This window comes from Lathamus discolor, chromosome 1 (assembly GCF_037157495.1).
Source record: "Lathamus discolor isolate bLatDis1 chromosome 1, bLatDis1.hap1, whole genome shotgun sequence".
In the NCBI taxonomy this organism is placed as follows: Eukaryota; Metazoa; Chordata; class Aves; order Psittaciformes; family Psittacidae; genus Lathamus; species Lathamus discolor.
In genome coordinates, this window is record NC_088884.1 from 102,863,126 (window position 1) to 102,883,686 (window position 20,561).

General features: G+C 39.8%; 1 protein-coding gene across 1 annotated transcript in view; it reads right to left on the reverse strand.

The window, feature by feature from the left end:
- The window catches only part of WDFY3 (WD repeat and FYVE domain containing 3), a 175,717-nt gene that overhangs the window by 3,670 nt on the left and 151,486 nt on the right, over window positions 1-20,561 (reverse strand). Inside the window, exons 44-65 of the mRNA XM_065688594.1 lie at window positions 20,390-20,558; window positions 20,031-20,194; window positions 19,120-19,268; window positions 18,731-18,851; window positions 18,269-18,354; window positions 17,831-17,911; window positions 17,085-17,139; window positions 16,616-16,735; window positions 15,670-15,787; window positions 14,814-14,920; window positions 13,867-14,020; window positions 10,932-11,023; window positions 10,397-10,609; window positions 9,226-9,373; window positions 8,248-8,402; window positions 7,912-8,070; window positions 6,098-6,277; window positions 4,821-5,003; window positions 3,838-3,934; window positions 2,455-2,784; window positions 1,316-1,427; window positions 793-990 (exon numbers count right to left, since the gene is read on the reverse strand). Of these exons, the coding sequence (XP_065544666.1) occupies window positions 793-990; window positions 1,316-1,427; window positions 2,455-2,784; window positions 3,838-3,934; window positions 4,821-5,003; window positions 6,098-6,277; window positions 7,912-8,070; window positions 8,248-8,402; window positions 9,226-9,373; window positions 10,397-10,609; window positions 10,932-11,023; window positions 13,867-14,020; window positions 14,814-14,920; window positions 15,670-15,787; window positions 16,616-16,735; window positions 17,085-17,139; window positions 17,831-17,911; window positions 18,269-18,354; window positions 18,731-18,851; window positions 19,120-19,268; window positions 20,031-20,194; window positions 20,390-20,558 (3,191 nt within the window). The remainder of the gene's footprint in view (window positions 1-792; window positions 991-1,315; window positions 1,428-2,454; window positions 2,785-3,837; window positions 3,935-4,820; window positions 5,004-6,097; window positions 6,278-7,911; window positions 8,071-8,247; window positions 8,403-9,225; window positions 9,374-10,396; window positions 10,610-10,931; window positions 11,024-13,866; window positions 14,021-14,813; window positions 14,921-15,669; window positions 15,788-16,615; window positions 16,736-17,084; window positions 17,140-17,830; window positions 17,912-18,268; window positions 18,355-18,730; window positions 18,852-19,119; window positions 19,269-20,030; window positions 20,195-20,389; window positions 20,559-20,561) is intronic.

A 20,561-nucleotide genomic window follows, 5' to 3' on the forward strand; every position in this document is an offset into this window, starting at 1 on the left:
CTGTGAACACAGGTCCTCTCCCAGCCTCGTTATTTTCTATCGAGGTGTGGAAATTATCACCATGACTTCACATACCAGAAAACTGTCCACACTTATCTTGACAAAGAAACGCAACACCATGTGGCAGAATCAGAATTTAAGTTACATATCACCACAGAATCCACACAATGACTCTGCATGAGAGGTAGCTTAAAAACAGTTGTTGTCACCAGTGTAGACTCAAAGTACAGCCACAGATATGAAACTAGAGATACCATCTCTGACCTGGTGGACTCCCACCTCAGTTCCTGTGTAGGGGGAGCTCACATACATCCTCCCTGTCATACATTTTCCCTGTCTGATGCTGTATGCTACTGGCTCCTAAATCAGCATCCTGACAGGCCTGCGCACATTTTTACTAGTTGCTGTAAAAGAAGCTTGTTTGGTTTGTGGGGTTTTTAAATTTGGTTGTTTTTTGGGGCTTTGGGTTTGTATTTGTTTTTTTCTTTCCCAAATTCTTTTGTCTAGTATTTCCCAGAAGAACAATAGGGAGGTTTTTCAAAGCTGCAAGCAGATTACCAGATTACATTCTTTCCTGATACCTGTCTTGCTCACTGGATTTATAAAAGGGATAAGTCTACCTTTCCAAATTCCTCCATGGGAGCTTTGAGAGTTTTGATTTTTTTCATTATCAGTTCTATTTTGGTAAAGGAAACCTCAGTCTTTTGGCAGAGTTCTGTGGTGTGCAACAGCTTTACCCAGCCTGACATTCTGTACAGAAAAGAGCCCAAAGACAACTGTTAGCTGGCTTACTTCTGGCAGAAGAGCTGTCCGCAGTTTCTGCAGTGGTGACGCCTCTCAGTGAGTGAAAAGCGGACTGAGCAGCCCGAGCAGCTGTCTCCCCCCTCGTCCTTCACCCAGTGATCTGCTGCAGACCGGCCAGGCTGATCACTCACGGACCAGCTGAACACTCTGCCTCGACCATCCCCAATCAGAATTCTGCTGTGATCCCTGCGAGAAAAAAGCAAAAGCATTCCTGCAACGAATCTGGCACAGTAACACGTAAACATCAATGACCAATTTTACATGTGTAATATGCTAAACTACTGGCATAGTAACTAATGTGCAAATTAGCCTGGCCTGAGTGAGAGATGGAGCTATAACCACACTGTGCAACAAAATTCAGCTGGATAAGTCTATTGTAGTATTTTTCTTTATCCAGTCCTTGAACAAGACTGCCCTAAGCAGAAGCAGCACAAACTTCTGTTTGGTTTGCACTCTTTCTCGCTGGCAGCACTGGAAAAATGTTCCAAGCAATTGCTTGTGAGCTACTTACTTAGAGATGCCCAGTGCAGTGATTTCTGCTGGATGTGCGTTGTCTTTGCGATCAAATGCTGTGTGCATAGTTAGTTTGCTTCTAAACACCAACTGACGCTCCCATCTGTATCCTAGAAATGAGTGGGAAGTAGGAAAGGAAAAAGTAAATTTGATTGTTCTCTTTTTTATTCCCTTCTCCCCCAACACACCTGTGTGTGTGATTTTGTAAAAAAGAAATAAAACTCTCTGTGACTCAAGTTTCACTCAGGGAAAACGTATTTTCAACTGCTCCCCAGTGCATGTAAGAAGAGGACACAAAACAATGCACAGAACCCCTGCTTTCTCCAAGTTCAGTTGGGTGCTGCAGAGAATGCTGACAAAGTGCCCTGTACCAGAGTCCAGCAGGACTGGGATAGAGCTTCACTTTTTTATTCTAATTATTTTATTTTCCTTTTAAAGTAAGGACTCAGATTTCCAACTGTCACTGATTTTCTTCATAAAGCTCATATGATGCTGTGTTTGGGGAGGTGACTAAAATAGTTCTGATGACATACCAGTGCTCTGGCTGTTGTTCAGCAGTACTTGTACAGTGTCAACATTTTCTCTTTTTCCCTACTCTGCTCTGCCTCTCACCTCCCGTGATGGGTTTGGAGCTGTGCAATGAATTGGGAAGGACACAAGCTGGGCAGCTGCCTGAAACCAACCAAAGGGATATTCCACACCGTATAACATCATGCCCCGCAATAAAACTGATCAGAGGGGCCCTTGGGAGAGACAGACATTTGCTCAGAGAATGGCTGGTGATCATTCTGCTTGCGGGAGGTGGTGAGTGACTCCCTTTGCATCACTCACTTTGTCTTTTGCTTATTAGACTACCCTTATCTCAACTTTTGAGTTCCCTTGCTTTTGGTCTTTCTATTCTGCCCCTCATCTTGCTCCAGGGGGTTGTGCTGGTGAGCGAGTGGCTTAGCTGCTGGCCAGGGTAAACTGACCACAGCTTCTCAGGGAAAGCTTAAACAACATGCAACCTTTGCACACAGTCTTTTCACTGACCATTTTGGAATTTATCAGCCAACCCTGCTCAAAGCTGCAGAGACACAAACTTCCTTACGGGTCAGTTCTGACAGTACATTTATCAGACAAAGGAAGTTCTTTTACCTGGTTTAAGCTTGCTGTAGTGCCGTGCTTCAGCATAGCTGGGGTGTGGGTGATTAACCTGAGCATGGGGATGCATTTTTGCTTGTCCCTCAGAATAATTCACGAAGATAAAGCCATCTTTTTCATCCAAGCTGAGCTGATCTGACCAACGCCTGGAGTCATCAGAGCCGCTGTCTGCTGACCATGCTGCTGTTGCTCTGTTTGATGATGACCTAGGCCTGTGGCTGGTGCTGCTTGGTTGACTCTGGCTCTCCTGTGGTTTTGTGTCCTGGCCTATGCATGTATCATCTGCCTCGGAGTCACTGCTGTCCTCTTCAGGGGCTTCCTGTCCTGGATTCACCCAACAGCACAGAAGACATTGTTAGTAAAGCTGCTTAGAGCCTGAGCTGTTTCTGTATTCTGCTCTGGCACTACCTACAATCCAACAGGTACCACCATAGCATGACTAGAGGGAAACTGCAACGCAGTCATCTCAAAGCCTTTGCAGAGATTCAGCTCCTGCCAGTAATCACACTATTCATCTTTTTTGCACTCGTCTGTCAGAAAACAGCATGCCTTAACTGAAGCTGTTTCCTGTGATAGTCCATCCATGGTAGGCTATGATAGAGTAGGTACAATGAACAAAGATTTTGAAAATGCTCAAGTTAGCAGAACCAAATCCTGCTGCCTTTCAGCAGGACTTACACAAGTAGACACAGTCATCTATGCTGAAAGTCTGGTTGATTGAGAAACATGATGCAGATTTGTTAATAACAGATCTGTTAATAATGCAAAAAAGCAACGGCCAAAGATATTTACATTCCTAATGACACTGGGAAAAAAACCCGAAACACCAAAACTGTATTTATATAATAATCACTAATAAATATCATATAATCCAGATCCAAATCCAGATCATAGCTTCAATATGAAGAGGGCAAAAGGGAGACAAGATGGCTCAAAATCTTCCAAGCAGGGGAAAATTATATGACCAGCATTCCTGTCTAAACAGCATACAGTTCCACCAGTACTTTTTAAACTCTGCTGTTATGCTGTAATTCCACTGAAAAATAAAGAAAAACAATCTAGCTTTTGAACAATGGTAGCATCCATTGGGTTCACCAATAGCAGAAACAACCACACAGAGAAAGTTCAGACTTCATAGAAAAAAAAATCAGCTATGATGGGTATGATTTGTTCTTATTCATAGAAGTAAGAAACTACCATAAGCAAGGTGGTGAAAAAGGAATTCAGATGCTCTATTTATTATGCCCACTGGATGTCTATTGTCTTTTGAGACAAAATCCTTATTGTCCATTTTGCACTTTATAACCACATGGTTTTACCTACGTACAGCAAAGATCAGATAAAAGACAAATACAGAACACTTGTTGGGAGACATACCTATTTGTGCTTCCTGACAATCCTCTTGCATTTCCAGCATCTCTACAGGCTCTGGAGCTGGTGTTTCTGGTACTTGCAAAAACTCCATCCGCCAGAACTGGAGGGACAGGAGATAAGTAAATTGTCACATACTGAACTCTTAACTTTCTCCAGAGCTACTTCTAGAGTTAAGATGTCTTACTAGAACTGTGCATTTGCACTGGTAGCACAAGAGACAGGTTACATGCTCATACTAAGCCCTGTTTTCTGGGGCTAGATACTATAAGAGAACATCTGTGTTTATGCCTGAATCACAAGTGAACAAGTCTTGTGCTGTTATTTAACTTGAGCTGTTAAAACAAAAAAATCCATTCCACTCAGCAATCTGACCAACAGACTCTGGGTTAAAGCAGACCTAGAACTGCACACAGCAAAGTACTGAAAACCAGGTTAAACTCACAGTGAACAGAAATGCCAGTAAGTTCCTTTTTTCTTTCTAGGCAGAAAGGGGCTGAATTGCCTGAAGGTGTGTAGGACAAAAATGGTGAATGAAGCTACAATCTCCAGGCATGAAAGGTGGTGACCAAAAGGTAACCAAAATAGAGCAGGAAGGAAAATGTATGTTGTTGACTACTGCTAGTTGCCACATCACAACAGGTGCATTGAAAAGAAGAAAGAAAACTGAAAGACTGCATAGGATTGCAGCTCACTGAAAGTGTTTTCCACAAATCTTCAACGTCTACCTAACTTGTGGGCAGGATACAGTACACCACCTTGTGCAGAAATGGCACAGCTGGTTCCAGCACCAAAAGCAGTTTGCATCATGTACCCAGCCTAGACTCCCTCATTCCTGCAGGACTAATTGTTCAGGTGGAGGACTCAAGTATAGTAGGACTGCTTTTGGTACCAGTGAGGACACTGTGTTGAATAGACATGATTTCTCTAACTACTGCTACTACTAAGGTGTAAACTCAATTTTTCAAGCAGTGATTCCTGGTACTTACCCGGACAACCCCGTCTGAATGTCCCGTTACTATGACATTCTGGGTGTCCCACTCATTCATCTCTGACACAAAGCAACACATTATTTGCTGGCTTCGGCCAGTGAAAGTGTTTACGCTTGCAGTAGGGCTGCCATTAATACTCCATACATGGATGTAGGTGCCAGCGCATGATACAATATCACCCTGCAAAGACAAATAACACCTCCATATTTCAATACAAGTCTCAGGTGCAAAAATGTAAGTCAGGTTCACTTATAAAACTAGTTCAGCCATTAACACTGGCATTTGTCAAATTGAGTTCGGCCACCTCAACAAATCTTTAAGATACACATTTTCTTAAAATTGTACATAGAAAAACAGACTTAGTAGCAATCTATTTGTTGTGTTTACAGCATACAATGAGAAGACAAATTCTGCCACTTTTCACAGCATAAAACCCCAACAGCATATTTTCAGTACTTTCCCTTCTCAGTTTTCAGACTCTGCTCATGTTGACTCTGCTTTTTTTTTCTCTTTCTGATGGTGGGACAAACATGTACCACCATAAATTTCATTTGCTTCCTTATTGGGAAGAGAGCAAGAGATGGTCCAAACTAGCACAGAGGGGAAACAGGAACTGCAGTTTAAACCACCGGCAACACTCCAACTGCCAGACTACTAGCAGCTAATAAACTATGCCTCTTGCTATCCCTTCCTTGCATTATAGCCGCGTTTTGTTTTATTTCAACCGCTACATCTGGTACAGTTACAAAATGTTCCATTCAGCCCTGATGGACAGCTACATAAAGTTTCAACTCAGGCAAATTCTTTGACATGCATGGGAATTGAAGAAATGGCAACCTGCAACTTATAGGACCACCAGGGGACAAGCTTTGAGGACATGTCTGTTTCTGCTACAAATGTCATTGCAACTTCATCTTCTGCTTCCTTCAAATCAAGCGTAACAGAACAGCAGTCAACCAAGTTCACATATCAAAGTATTTTCTTAGCTCCTGTGGCAGGTTTGACAATGCACTTTGAACGCTACACTAGCTATACTTCTGCCAGCTCTGTTAAGAAGCCCTTCCAAGCTCAAACCACTCTTCATGGAATAAACCCACATGCGCCTCTTGTCAAAAGATGCTAATTATTCCCTAAACCAGCTAACTGATTTACAGATGAGTTATACAAGTTTTGCAAAATAACAGAAGAGCCTAGTTTGTTTTTCTTTGTTTTAACAGCTTCTGACTCTTGCTGCTGTTTCCACTGCACATCAGTGAATGGTATTTGGTTCTTACCGTTAATTCATTTATACACAGTGCTGAAACTGGAGCCTTGTGACCTCGAAGCTGTGTTAGAAAAGAGAGTTTATTCAAATCCCAGATGATGCAGGTGCGATCCCGAGATCCACTCACAATTATGTGATAAGCTAGTGATGCTGTTAAGCATGTGACAGTGTCAGTATGACCCAGTAATGCCTGCAAAAAGCAAAAAGAGAGGAACAAGGTGCAATCAGGAGAGAGCACAAAGATCACTATGTTAAACCCACCTATCTGAAAAGATTCAGATAATGTAAACATGAATATTCTACCAGAAGATGCAACTGACTTACAAGTATTCGGTTGGCAACTATTTTTGTAATTGAAAATGATAGAAGTAATATTTTTTTCCCATTTAAAAAGTACTTGCACAAAACTGAATTTCAAGGATCTAATGTTTCATAGCCTTCTACTGAAAAAAAAAACACCAGAATAAATTTCCAGCCTGTTCTGCATCCTCCATCTGCATCAGTAGCCTGGTATACAGGGTCAGTATGTGCTCCAGGATGCACCTGAAATTACATTCTGAAAACACAAATTATTTGTAAATATAAAATGGCTCCAGTATAAGCTTCTATTGATGATTAGAAAGGATAAAAGAGACAAGAAAGAGCTGCAACCAAAAAGGCAAAGTATATAGGAAGGAGGAGAAAGTTACAAGCATCTACTTGTATTAGACCCTGCTTTTACATTTTAGACTTAACCTAACCATTGGAACAGGAGTCTAGAACACAGATTATTCCAGTTTACTCAGTTACAAATCATTGGCTACAAAGTACAAAAAGATTTGCCTTCAATATGCTGCCCTGAAATTTAAGACACAATGTTTGATCTTGCACTGTTATAAATAAAATGCTTTGGAAATACAGCTTTCAACAGTTGCTGGAAACTGTGTAAGGGAAGTTATTACACAGTTCTCTAAATTTCTTCTCCCGAGTGGAAGCTTTCCTCTGAAAACGCTAACAGGAACAGTAAAACTTAACCTAGCTACTTATGAACAATGATACACAGCTTCTGGAATACTTTCAGGTAGTTTTAGGTGGCATTTTGTTACATTTTGTTTGTGGGTGGGTTTTTCGTTTGTTTTTTTTTTGTTTGTTTGGGTTTTTTTTGGTTTTTTTTTTTGTTGTTGTTTTGGGTTCTTTTTTGTTTCTGTTTTTTTAGTAAACACACAAGACTTTGCACTCAGCTGCAACGGACTTTGAAATACAGGTGCCTGTTTGTTACATTAAAAGTTAATGTTTTGAATTAACAAAGCGTTAAAACTTAAGGTGATCCTGAACAAGTATACTCTGCTCCATAAGCATTAGGGCCAGAAAGAGCAATGTTTTGTGCACAAGTGAAATTTAAATATACAAATTTTTAAAGAAAAAGTAATTAAAACAAAATTAAAACAGAAAATGAATCTTTTAAGTCCCCAGCACTGCTCTCCCTTACCCAGTTTTCAGATACACTTTATGTACAACACTGCAATAATGCAGATTTCACAAAACACACTTGTATAATTTTTTTAACATTGCTACCAAATTCTCTCTCTCCAGAAAGCTCACGGTGACCAACTATCCTTAAAAATGATGCAATTTTAAAGACACATTTTGGCCATTTTCAGTGCAGCTCAGTACTCTGACTACTCAGTTCTCCAAAAGTCTGCTGGACCTTTAGTTTCTCTGCTGGACCTTTAGTTTCTCTGTTGGACCATGGTTTCAAAGTTTACTATGTGAGCAATACCACTTTTATAATTCCTTTGGTCTTGTGACATAATTTACATAAAAAACATCTTTATTGTGTTTTACCTGTTTCAATGTGAGGGCTTTAGCTTTTTCTTTGGAGATGCCCATTTCCCACACACACACCGCTGTGCTTGTTCCTCCGGTGATAACTAGTTTGGGGTTGGGGCAAATGGCACACAGTATCTGACCCCATTCTGACAAACATTCATAAACAATTACTGCCTAAAAATAAAGAAAACAAAGAAGAATTACTTGCAGGATTAGTGTTTGGTAGGGTAAAAATAAAACCTGAGCACCATTCACATGTGAAATAAATTTCCAGTGTTAGATTTTTTTTAATTATAGAGTACTAACGGCTTTTGGTACATTCAGCACTGAAACAAACGTCAGATTACAAACCTTGTCTGACTCGTAGGTACCCAGTCTACAGCTGAGGTCTGCATAGCCCCAAGCAAAGGTTTTATTCCATGTAGGTGGGATGAGAACTTTATTCTGTTCTACTGCCAGAATGCCTTTATCAGTACACACAATCTGTCCCACAGGCTCCTTCAGCTCTGAAAAAAGAAGATGAGGTTATGTTTTATTGCTATCTGATCCCATTGAATAGCTGATGCTCTGCAAAGTAGGATATCTGTATTGGCTATGTTATAGAAATCTTCTTTTCAACTGCAACAATGGCAACTTTTGCTACATTCCTAGCAAAAACAGGGCTAAGCACCATGAGTAGTGGCAAGAACACCCAGAGGATCACAAATAGCTCTGATCCCACCTGTGATGCTGCACAAGTTGTTCTTCAGACAAAATGCCTGTGGTCACTAAAAGTGACTGTACGATTTTTGGCACAGTTTTTAGTATCAATTTCAACATATTGGCCAAGCATTCCCACAGGCTGCATTCCTCACTACAGCTTATGGTTTCCTGACACATAACTCAGTATTTCTTGGCACTGCAATACAGAATCCTTCTACTATGAAAATCACAAAAATTGAAGATAATACAGGCCCAGAAGCAATGTACCCCGAATACTGTTTCTTAAATTGAAACTTTAAAGAGGTGCTTGGGCCCAATTTTATCCCTCTAATTTAGAAAAGTTATATTAAAGCAGTACAGATTTGGTGCTTCACAAGTGCACTTTAAGGTAGCTAAGAACATAACCTTACAGTATGTAGGATATTTTAAATTTGTCTTTCTCACAAAAGTGCAGGCATTAAGAATATTAGAACTAAGCAAAACATGGAAAAGGACAATCTTGCCAAAACTCTGAATGCTCTGGCAAAGAAATAGGAATAATTACTGTGTGTTGTGGTTTAAACCCAACCACAAGAAGGAGAAAAACGGCTACTGGTAAACCCAGGACACTGTGGTTTTACAGTTTACCTTTCACTGGGGCAAGAGATGGCCGCAGGTTGTCCAAATGATGGAAAAAAATCTTGTCACTTGTGGAACCAGGGGGCATAGAGGTTCCCACAACATCTCCATTCAGTCTGCTTCTAACACGCTTTGGTGGGTGTGGTTTTTTAAAGAGCTGAAATTCATCAAGGAATTAGTTAGCATAAAAAAATATATCACAGGTTTGCAAGAGCACAAGCTGGAAAAGATCACAGTACATCCAATTTACCTTCTAGAAATCCTGCAGGTCAGCAAATGTTACTTAACTGTTGTCAGTATTCACTAATAAAACTTATGGCAACCATTTCAATAAGACTTCAACAAATAATACGAAATCCAGCAAGGATATAACGAACAAATTGTTTTTAAAGCAAACTCTAATTGCAAAAGCAGTTGAAGTAAAGAAAGCAAAAGTCCCAAAGTTGATGCAGAGCTCAGTATTAAATTCTAACCTAGGACAAACTAATTTTTGGCTTTGACATTTAAAAGTTTCACTGGACAGAAAAAGAAAACCTTAACAAATGCCTAAGAGAGAGGAAACCCTCAACTCCCCCAAAACAACTATAAACCTACACTGTAAAATTTCAGATTTAGTATTACATTTAATAATTTAATGTAATCTCTTAAAGAAAATACAAACTTTCAAGCCATACCAAATGTATGTCTATACTATAACTCCTTAACTATAGCAGTTCTACAAGTGAACACCAAGAGACTGGTGTCAGGGAAGTCTAAGCTATAAAAATACAGGAGGGAAAAGTAAGTTACAGAAATTATTTTATTACAGGATAACTTAAAATACCTGAGCACTAAGCACTACTTTGAAATCGCGCTTTCACTGCCACCATCTGACTTGGCAGTAGGAACATACCTTTTTCTTTATGCTGATTTTTAGAGTTGAACCATAATTCATCTCACCTTAGCTTTAAGGGTACAAAAGGGGTGAAAAAAAAAAGATATTCCTTATCTCACAAGCAAAGCCCAGAGCTGATTTTTATTGCATTTATGATGAAAATGTAAGTTATTTCAGATCACCAGGAGAATATTTATGAAAAAACACTCCCAGGAAGTTTCATTTCTAAACTACTTTCCCATTCTATATTAATACATTTCAATTTGAGTGTCATCTGGCCAACAAGAACTCTATAAAAGCGTGTACCTGCTTTGGTATCTGTCCAAAGTTATTAATGAATCCTATGGTAGCTGTCTCTTTTAATGGATCATTGATGTTATATATGTCCACTTGCCCCTCATAGAAGAGATGGTGAAAGACATTTACAGCTTCAACTGCAGCAGGACCTTGTTGTTTGTAGCCAAAAATCAAGTCAATCCACTCATGCAGATGTGCACTCACAAAATCACATTCCAGAGCCTGAAATTCAAAGGGCATGCATCAGAACTAGCCATATCCACCATTGATTGAGCCTAATGCACCTGCCACAAAGAAAATACAGAATGTATTTTGACACATTCTCATTACAGTTTGATGAACCTTTTCATTGAAGCAAGTCTTGCCTCAACATACTCCCTATCTAAAGAAGAAGGGGAGAAAACACCAGTTCTACCAACCTTTACAACAATTAGCCATCAACCTAGAACTCGGGGACTAGCTGGTAGCTGTGAGTGCTTAGATTAATATGTAGTGGACAGTCCCAACTGATGTTTCCTATTGTCAGTATTAAAATGCAAATTACCTCTCGATGAACTCTGATAAATTCACGAGGATCTCCTTTTGCCCATGGGGGAAGTATTACATCACCAAGTTTAGTGCCATTTTGTTTGCAACCTATTAAAAAAAAATAAAAATAAAAGTTTGGAGAGAAGCACTGAAATTGCATTGCAACAGCAACGGGTAAAAAAAATGTTCAAGAAAATCAAATTCTAACACCTTTCTTTCATAAAGCAACCCATTTCAGTCTTTTCTTTAAAATACTGAGTAATTTTTAAATGTCAGCAATAAAAAATTAAAAATTTCGACTCTGTTGTTCATGTAAGATTGCTCACAGAAGGAAGAATTCAGCTATTCCTTGCTAGGACCTTTGAAAATGATCACAGAATCACACAACGATTTGGGTTGGAAGGGACCTTAAAGATGCTCTAACTCCAACCACCCTGCCATGGGCAGGGACACCTTCCTTTACAGCAGGTTGCTCAAAGCACTGTTCAATGTGGTCTTAGTTTCTGCTGTGATTTTGATGATGACTGTGTTTCAGCATATGCTCTTCAAAACAAACATTAATCTTTTAGCTAGTGGCGTTGATTAGATTACGATTCTTCAGTCTTCATAACTTCAAAATGTGTAGTCTGAACTCAAAACCTTTATGTTTCCCCATCAAGTACATGATTATTTCAGTTCCATTTTTCTGCTTAAGTTTCTGCTTTTCTCTCCCCATCATGGAAAAGGTCCACTGCAGTCCATGAAAGTTAATGAAAACAACAGCAAGTAAAATAGCCTTCAGTAATCATTGCACGGACAGAAACTTGTTATGTCAGTTGAGCTCATACCTAAGCAGCCAACCCTGCTACAGGGAACTGCTACCATAGGATCTGCCCATTTTGCGCTCAGAGTGCATGTTAGTGATGTGATGGCTTGACTTCACGAACGAAGATTTGGGAAGGGCTTTACCCATGCTTATTACAAGCACCCTAATGACTAAAAAGGCCAATGTGTGATAGGCAAATCCAGTTGCAAAAAGCACAACAAAAGGACTCCTTGGGTGGTATAGATGAGGCATGATTCTTTCTACGTTGTCTTTTCTCCTTGAGACTAATTCTGCATGTGTTCTCAAAGGAGACAACAACGTTATGTATGGTGTGTCTCCAAGTCTCCCGATTGGAGGCCAAGGTGGACCACTGTTGGTAGTCAATATGGCCAAGGCTGAGGTGGGCTGAGGTGTTGTTTCAGGGAGTCCTTATATCTCCTCTTTGGGGCACTTCTCTTGTGGCAGCCAGTGGTGAGTTCACCGTAAAACACAATCTTAGGGAGGTGGTGATCCTTCATCTTAGAGACGTGCCCTGTCCAGTGCAGCTGTGATTTCAGCAATATGGCCTTGATACTGGTGACCCCTGCCTGTTCAAGGACAGTAACATTTGACACACAGTCAGTCCAATGGATGCTTAGAATTGTATGGAGGCAGTGCTGATGGAAGCGTTCCAGGAGTTGCAGGTGATGGCGGTAGATAACCCATAATTCAGACCCATATAAAAGAGCAGACAGTACAATGGCTCTATAGAAATTAATCTTTGTACTTTTCTTCAGGTGTTTATTGCACCAGACTCTTTTATGGAGTTTTCCAAAGGCTCTATATGCCTTTGCTATTCTGTTATCTATCTCTTTGTCAATCGTGGCATCCGAGGAAATAATGCTTCCCAGATAGCTGAACTGCTGAACTGACTTAAGCTCTGACTCGCCAATGGTAATGTGGGGATGGCGGTAATCTTGTGGTGCAGGTTGGTAGAGAACTACTGTCTTCTTCAAGCTGACTTCCAGCCCAAAAAGCTGAGCCGCCTCCACAAAGCAAGATGTTAAGTGCCGCAGAGCTGCTTCTGTGTGGGCAACAAGGGCGACATCGTCAGCAAAAAGCAGTTCACAGACAAGGCGATTCAGGGTACAGTAGACCTCGACGAACAAAACAGCATTTATATTCAATATCATACCAATGGGAGCCTGTTCAATCTAAGGCAACTGAAGGCCCACACTAAGACCCTAAATCACCTTGTCCAGAGGGCATGTAGTGACAGGACAAGGGGGCATGTCTTTAAACTGAAAGCAGGTAGATTTAAATTAGATTTTTAGGAAGGAATTCTTTACTATGAGTGTGCTGAGACACTGGCACAGGTTGCCCAAAGAAGATGCAGCTGCCCCATCCCTGGCAGTGTTCAAGGCCAGGCTGGATGTGGCTTTGAGCATCCTGGTGTAGTGGAAGGTGTCCCTGCCCATGGCAGGAGGGTTAGAACTAGGTGAGCTTTAAGGTCGCTTCCAGACCAAATCATTCTGTGATTCTATGATTTTTCTGGTGATGGCCATAACCCTTCTGTGTGACACATACTTGGGAGAGGTTTTGTGGGGTGTTCTTTTGGTGTTGCTTTTGGTTTTGTAAGGTTGTACTTTGTTTTGTAAGGTGAAACATGATTACCTCTGTGATTTGAACTGGTAAAAAACCCCAAAATCAACTAAAACACGACACCCTGAACAAAAATCCTTTCTGGATACTTCAGTATCTCATTCGGCAATTAGAACATTACAATTAAAATTATCATTAGCATATCATTAACTGCTTCAAATAAAAATTAATTGCTTAAGAAAATACCTTCAAGTCTGATAAATCTGGAAAAGTAAATCTGAGGTATCACAGAGGAAATAAGAATTCTCGCTACACCCCTCCGAGTGAAATTATGAGATCTGAATCATTCAGTCTTTGAAATATAATATTGAATAAGCATATAATACCAGAAGAAAATACCAGAAGTAGTCCTGCTTATGCTTTCATGTCAGAAAGTGCAAGTTATCTATCTTTTTCTCATGCAGTTAAACAGATCTTTTCTATATTATGAGACACTTCTCTCACATTGGACTGTCTGGCACTGTTCTTGCACCCACCGCAGTGCTGTCAAGCTCTTCCTGCCTACCTAGGTCAAAATTGTTGGAATTGAGCAGGAACTCAGGGAGGTAGAAGAACTCTGGGATGAGCTCCTTCACGTCTGCCATATTGTGCTTCGATGCTGAATACCAAGCCTCCCGTACACTGTGAAACATTCGGTCGGCCAGGTCAAAGTGACCACCCTGTGAGACAAAGCAAGAAGCATGTCAGCATCAGAGCATCTCTCAGAACAGCAGATTTTCCAAGAAGGCAAATCTGAACATCCTCTGCCTAATAAAGACACTATACAAGGTAGTATGTTTCTTCCTCTAACACAACAGATTAAAACAGCTGTATTACTTTCTGGTACATAGTAATAGAAAAGACTGAGCTACAGGTAACAGAATTTTAAGAAGAGAGTTGGCTAGTTCCATTTCGAAGTTTAGTCTCTTCTAGAGCAACACAAATATTCTTGCCTGATGGCTTCTGTCTAGGAAAACATTTGGCATGTAATGTTATAAACCCCATTACCCATTGAACTAGTAAACACTTCCAGGCTCTGCAAACATTTGTTTATTTTAGCACTCTGTAACTAAAATAGCTCTTTGGATAAACACACTGATTTAAAATAACAAACTTTTCACACCTCCAGTACAGAACTAAACATATGATTCCTTCTTTTACAGAACCAAACATACGATTCTTTCTACAACAGATGAAAAAAGCATGATGAGCAAAGTCATTATAAAACTTGCTTAGTTTTTTGTCTACTGATATTTTTTTCTGCATACATTCAGAAAAATGCTCAAACTACAAGGAAACAAAAAGGTCAGTTCTGTTACCTTTTACAGAGAAACATCAAAAACCTGCCAGGCAATAACAAGTCTGCTAAACAGATTTCTTCTACCATATTTGTGTAAACAAAGCCAGATGATCATACTTTTCTCTTAGGTCTCAAATGAAAAGAAACACAAAGTGAAGTGATGTAACTTTTACCTGTAATCGTAAGAAAATCTGAGTAAAAGGCTCCATCCGGACAAGATAGGAAGCCACTATCATGGCTGATGAATAGTGGGTCCCATAGTGATAAGCTGGGGTTTCCCCTGCCGAAGATTAAAAATCCAATAGAACAAACAAAGCAATTAGGTGACAGAATCAGTAGCAATTAAAAAAAGGAAAAATTAGTGCTACATTTAATTGCTCTGTGACTTTTGTCACGTTTAAAATTGGAATTGTCAGCTTTCATTCTCAAGAATCTGAAAGCTTTCTGTTTTGTCATGGCCACTGCTTGAGTTCTGGCTGCAGTCCAGTAGCCCTAATTCAGGGCTCTAAAATCAAGAATACATAATTTAATTGCACCTCATTTTGAGTAGACTGTTTTTCCTGAGAAAATGCTGTTTCCTTACAAAAATCACATGCATTAAGACAAGAAATGAAAAAGCTCAAGTACTGCTAATGCAGAAGTATTTCCATTCTTTTGTACAACTTATTCTCTTGCAGCAGCACTCAAACTGTATTAGCAGAGACAGATGGTTGTATGCTTCATGAGCCTGCTCATTCTAGCCTTTAGAAAATGTTAAACTGTTCTGAATGTGCAACTGCTTTGTCTTCATTTTTACATACAAACAAAAGGTGTTATTTGGATTTAAAACAAACAACAGAGCAAGAAAACTAACTTCCCTTTTCTCTAATTTAGTATTTGTTGGAGAGTCGCTAAAAACCACAGTCGAGTTCTGACGATCAATATCCAGACCTCTTGACCCATACATAATACAAAAAAACCATGACTCCCTCTTATCATGTGACAGGCACACGTCCATCTGCTCTGCCTGCTGGATTGATCATTACTTACCATTGGGATCTTCCCAATCTTTGTATCGCTTCTTATACTGAGCTAACCTGTCTTCTGTTTGAGCTCCCATAGGTTTGGCCAGGTTTCTGAATGTCTTGGGATTTGTAAGATCCAGCTCCTTTAAAAATAAAAAGGACACCAATTAAAAAAACTCAAAGAACAAAAATCCCCACCACAAACAACAACAAAACCACACAATAAACAAACCAACCCTTTCAAAACTGCTGATCACTATATTCAACATCGCATACCTCTTAAGGCTGTCATCTTTGTTTTCTACACACACAGCAGGTGTAGTGTCGGATATGCTTAAAACAGTCCTTCAGTCTGATCCAAGACAGTCAGTGTTTTTTAAGTCACATCTGGGCTCTGGATAATTTTTGCCCTGCTCCCTTCACCCTGTCCCCCAATTCCCCTGAATTCTGTTACTGAATACTCCAGATGCACCCTTAACAATATTCTATGTTATGGTCTAGCTGGCAGCAATGGCTGCCCACAAAAGCGTTAATAGGATGCTTCCTCTTTATCAAAAGCAATTGTTTCACCGTGGGGCCAGATTTCACAGTAGCCCATATCTCACTATTTTGGACAAGCACGCTTTCTCTGTGGCCATGAAGTCCTTCTGGATGTTCAGTAGAAAGTTAATACAAAGGAACTGCTGCAACATAGAGAGGCAACTGCATTAGAAAAAGCTATAGATCCTGGCAACAGTCCAATAACATCTCTAAACTCAGTGCAGGCAAAGACCTGCCTACATAGCACAGGACAGCTAAGAATCTCTAACACCCTACACACTGACAAGTGGGAGGAACATCACAAAACAGATGAAATCAAACAACTGGTGATAAAGATAAGTCACTTTTACCAAGGCAGTATAACCCAGCTGTAATATTTGCAAAGCCTCCAACATATAAAAGATTACTGACAACACTGACAAAATATTTACCTCTGAATCATAGTCTGCGAGGATCCAGGGAAAGACAGGGTACTGCATGAGATCATTATAGGATCTCCCCGCCAGTGTGTTTAAGTGCATCAGGTACTGGAAGTTACTGATTTCTCCTCTCTTAAGGAAGACAGATAACAGCACTGTAAAGTGTTCACTTTACAACAGTCAAATGTCTATGCTGCCAGCCTGTCAAAGTGCTCAGCTGTCCCCAAATGTATACACCTTATTTCAATATTACAATTCTCACTCTACTTTTATCTCAGTCCCTCCCCTTGCATTTTTAACGGTAGAGCCATTTCTTCTGTGACATGGAATACTACAAACTAAAAGGCTAAGATACACTTTCTGTACTAGTATATTCCACTTGTCCAAATAAGTGGATGCAACTTATATGCACTGATTAATTATGTATCACCACAAAACATGTAATAAAATAAAAGAAAACCCCCAACATTTTCGTACTTACTTCCCATCTTTGAGTAACAGATTTTTCTCCCACTAAAGTGCTAAGCAAGCCAGACCTAATGGGAAGAAGGAAATGTATTTTCTTACTTAGCAGTAAGATCTGGGTTACATCTTCACATGACAATCTAAAGTTTTAAGATTAAAACTTGTAAATTGCATCAATTGGAAAAATGGGCTTTGCTCCTTTTTGCTCTAGCAATGCCTTTTTTCATTTCTAAACACATATTATTAAAATTATACACATTAATTACGCAATTCAGTGCAAGTACAAATGTATCTAACAGGGTGCTGATGGGGAAAATAACAACTTGGACAAATCTAACAATGGCTTGGGCACTCCAGTTCCTTTCGGAATGTATCTGTATACCAATAACATTAATCCTGATAGAATGTATTAGTTAGTTAGAAAACAATACCAATGCTGCCAGTGATATTAGCACATTCAAAATAAATGGAACACAACACCAATAGTTATTTATTTTGGTAATGCCTGATTTTAAATTGAGGTCACAGTACTCTCTGGTGAATCCTGACCTTAACACAAGCATAGAATCACAGATTGGTTTGGGTTTGAAAGGACCTTAAAGCTCAGCTAATTCCAACCTCCCTTCCATGGGCAGGAACACCTTCCACTGATAAACTTGCTCAAAGCCCTGTCCAACCTGGCCTTGAAGCATGATTTATTTGAAAATATCATTTATTAGAAACTGATGCGCTATACAGCTTGTGAAGAACAGAATCACCTACCCTTGCTCTACGCTGGTGTTTGGTCTCTGCCCAGAGACCGACTCTGAACTGTCAGTTAGAGATGGCACCACAGCCAAAAACCTGAATCGATAGTTAAAAGGAGATTAAGATTAGTGTTTCTGTCCTCAGTATGTCATCTTCTTAGAAACAGCATGCACTTAACACAGTTACAGACTTTGAATTGAGCAGCTATGGAACATCCTAAACAAAATTGGAATGACCCTCTGTCACTGACCACCCCCAAGTTTCACATGTGGGCATTAGTGACTCCTAGTGGTTCTTTTGTGCAGCACTAAGTTGCTATCAGGTCATTCACTGTCTCACACCCATTGCACTTGCCATCTCTTTCTGGTTTTTAGGTCACTGTAGGCTCAAGTATGGCTCAACACAGGTATTTGTAAACAGTCAGATTAAATGTTCTAAATTATTTTACAATACCTTTGATAAACTTTGTTTCTAACCCCTTTTTGGAAAGCTAGAAGATAGTTCCGTCCATCTCCTGAGAAAACTTCAACTGCAATTGGCTGAAAACAAAGAGGACAAACCCATGTCAACACTAACACATTTGCTTGTCACCTCTGAAGGTCAGGCACAGACCTTTAGTCATACTGTACTACATCTGACACCAAATTATGTTGAAGTAGTATTTGCTTAGTGCAGCCCAAGATGCTTTATTTTTGGAATACTAAAATTCACTAAAATACACCCAAATAAATTGACCCATGGTAAACCAAATGCTCAAACAAGGATGCCCAGCTTAAGCACTTTAATTTCAACAGAGTGATTACCTTCAATTTCCAAAAACTGACCAGTTATATATTTATTTTAATTTTTTAAAATGACAACATTGTCAAAAAAATCCAGGTTGGCTCCTCAAACCAAATATGGTGTCCAAGTTACCTGCAAAAGGTACCTCCTTTTATGTACTTCCTTGATATCTTCATATGCAAAAATGCTGCATGTTCTTTTGAGTTGACTTGGACCTTGCCTTGCTCCCCTGGGTATGATTGGCTCATGCATCCTGCAAATGAGCATAAACAGGCGAGAGAGAAGTGATTAAAAAGAAGATAAATTAGAAGAATTATTCTCTCAATTCATATAAAAGTCCAGGTACAGAAACAGCTAATTTTCACAATATACTACATTGAGCAATTTGTGAGCACAGAGGAAACTGCTCCTGAGGTCCTTCTGAATCTGACATTATTTTGGAGATGACTCTTCCAAATCTCAGTAAATAAATTCTTGTTCAGCTATCAAAGATTGAAGAAACTCTCTATTAAGCTACTCACTTTGGAGGCAGTGTCTCAATATCCCGTATTTCTCTGGTGGCTGTCATGGTAAATCCATCAATGACGTAGAAGTGCTCTTTCCCAAAGAGAAGCAGCCCTTCACTGGTGTCAAGGCCCTGAACCCGAGCACAGCGGTACATATGCTGAATCTGTAATGAAAAGCAGACACTTAGCAAACGCAGGTTAACAAGTGCAGGCTCAGACTGTGACTTTATTTGAACAAGCCCCAGACACTGCTTTATCACTTGTAGATACAGCAAAAATTCCTCTATTTCCCCCCTTAATCAGATACATACCTAATGCCTGTGATTACCAACTGGGAAGGGAGTTAAATAAAGCCTTCTCTGGGTGATATAGATTTATATGTTACAACTTATCTTCTTGCACCATGCTTCTTGAGCATGTTTTAGAACCTGTAGCCCACCTGACTATGATCACGAAAGTATTTACTGGTATAGTTCAGTCAGACAAAGTCTCAAATACCAAATACACAGCATGGTTGTTCAACACTGTTCTTGGGGATAAAACACTAGTTATCAGGGTTTTCCATCCTAATGAAGGGAGCAAGTTTAGTACTTATACTTTCAATATGTATATTCTGTCTGAACTCATTAAGCTGACAAGGATAATAATTCAAACATGGGATAGTTTGTAGCTTTTGTTTCAGAATATATTCTTTTTTGTCTTAGCAGACAGAAGGAAAGAAAAAGAATGTTTCCAGTACAGGGTTTTCAGCTCAGGATCTCTTGGAACCACAACACACATCTGGCTTCAAGGAAAAAGCCGATGAAATACTAAGCAAATTCAGCTGTGGATCAGTGAAGGTATTCAGGACAATTATCTGTGCTTGCAGCATATAGTGCAGAAATAATAACACAGTAAGTGCTTAGTGTGTTTGAAGTACACAGTACCTTCTCTCCTTCTTCAAGAAGTCGAAGCAAGGTTGTATTGTCAGTCTTTTCCTCTTCATCAATTGAACTCCCCTCAACAATTTGATCCTGTGATTGTTCCTGGTTCTCATCATCTCCTCCATCAGGAGCAGAGCGAGATCGTTTTAGGGGAGGCTTCACCAGGCCTGGAAAAGAAGAGAGAAAGATAAATAAAAACCTGACACACACACAAAAAAAACCACTTTGCAAGACTTACTGAACTTTCAAATTACTGATTCAATGCTGAGAGTCCTACAGGATCCTTATACAAAAAGTATGAGAAGATATAAAGGCAGATAAATTTAAAGAAAACCATTCAGGACAAAACAAAATGATCTAACCTTTGACTCTTGCAATAGTGTCCTCCCCATGTTCTGGCTCCTGATGAGTTGTTTCACCCACTGTGTTCTCCTCTATAGCATCCTGAAAGACTGCAGGGCTCCCAGAAGCCAGGCGCATGTAGTACTCTTTACTGTCATAACTTATAGCTCTTCGGTAACGAGCAGGTTTCTT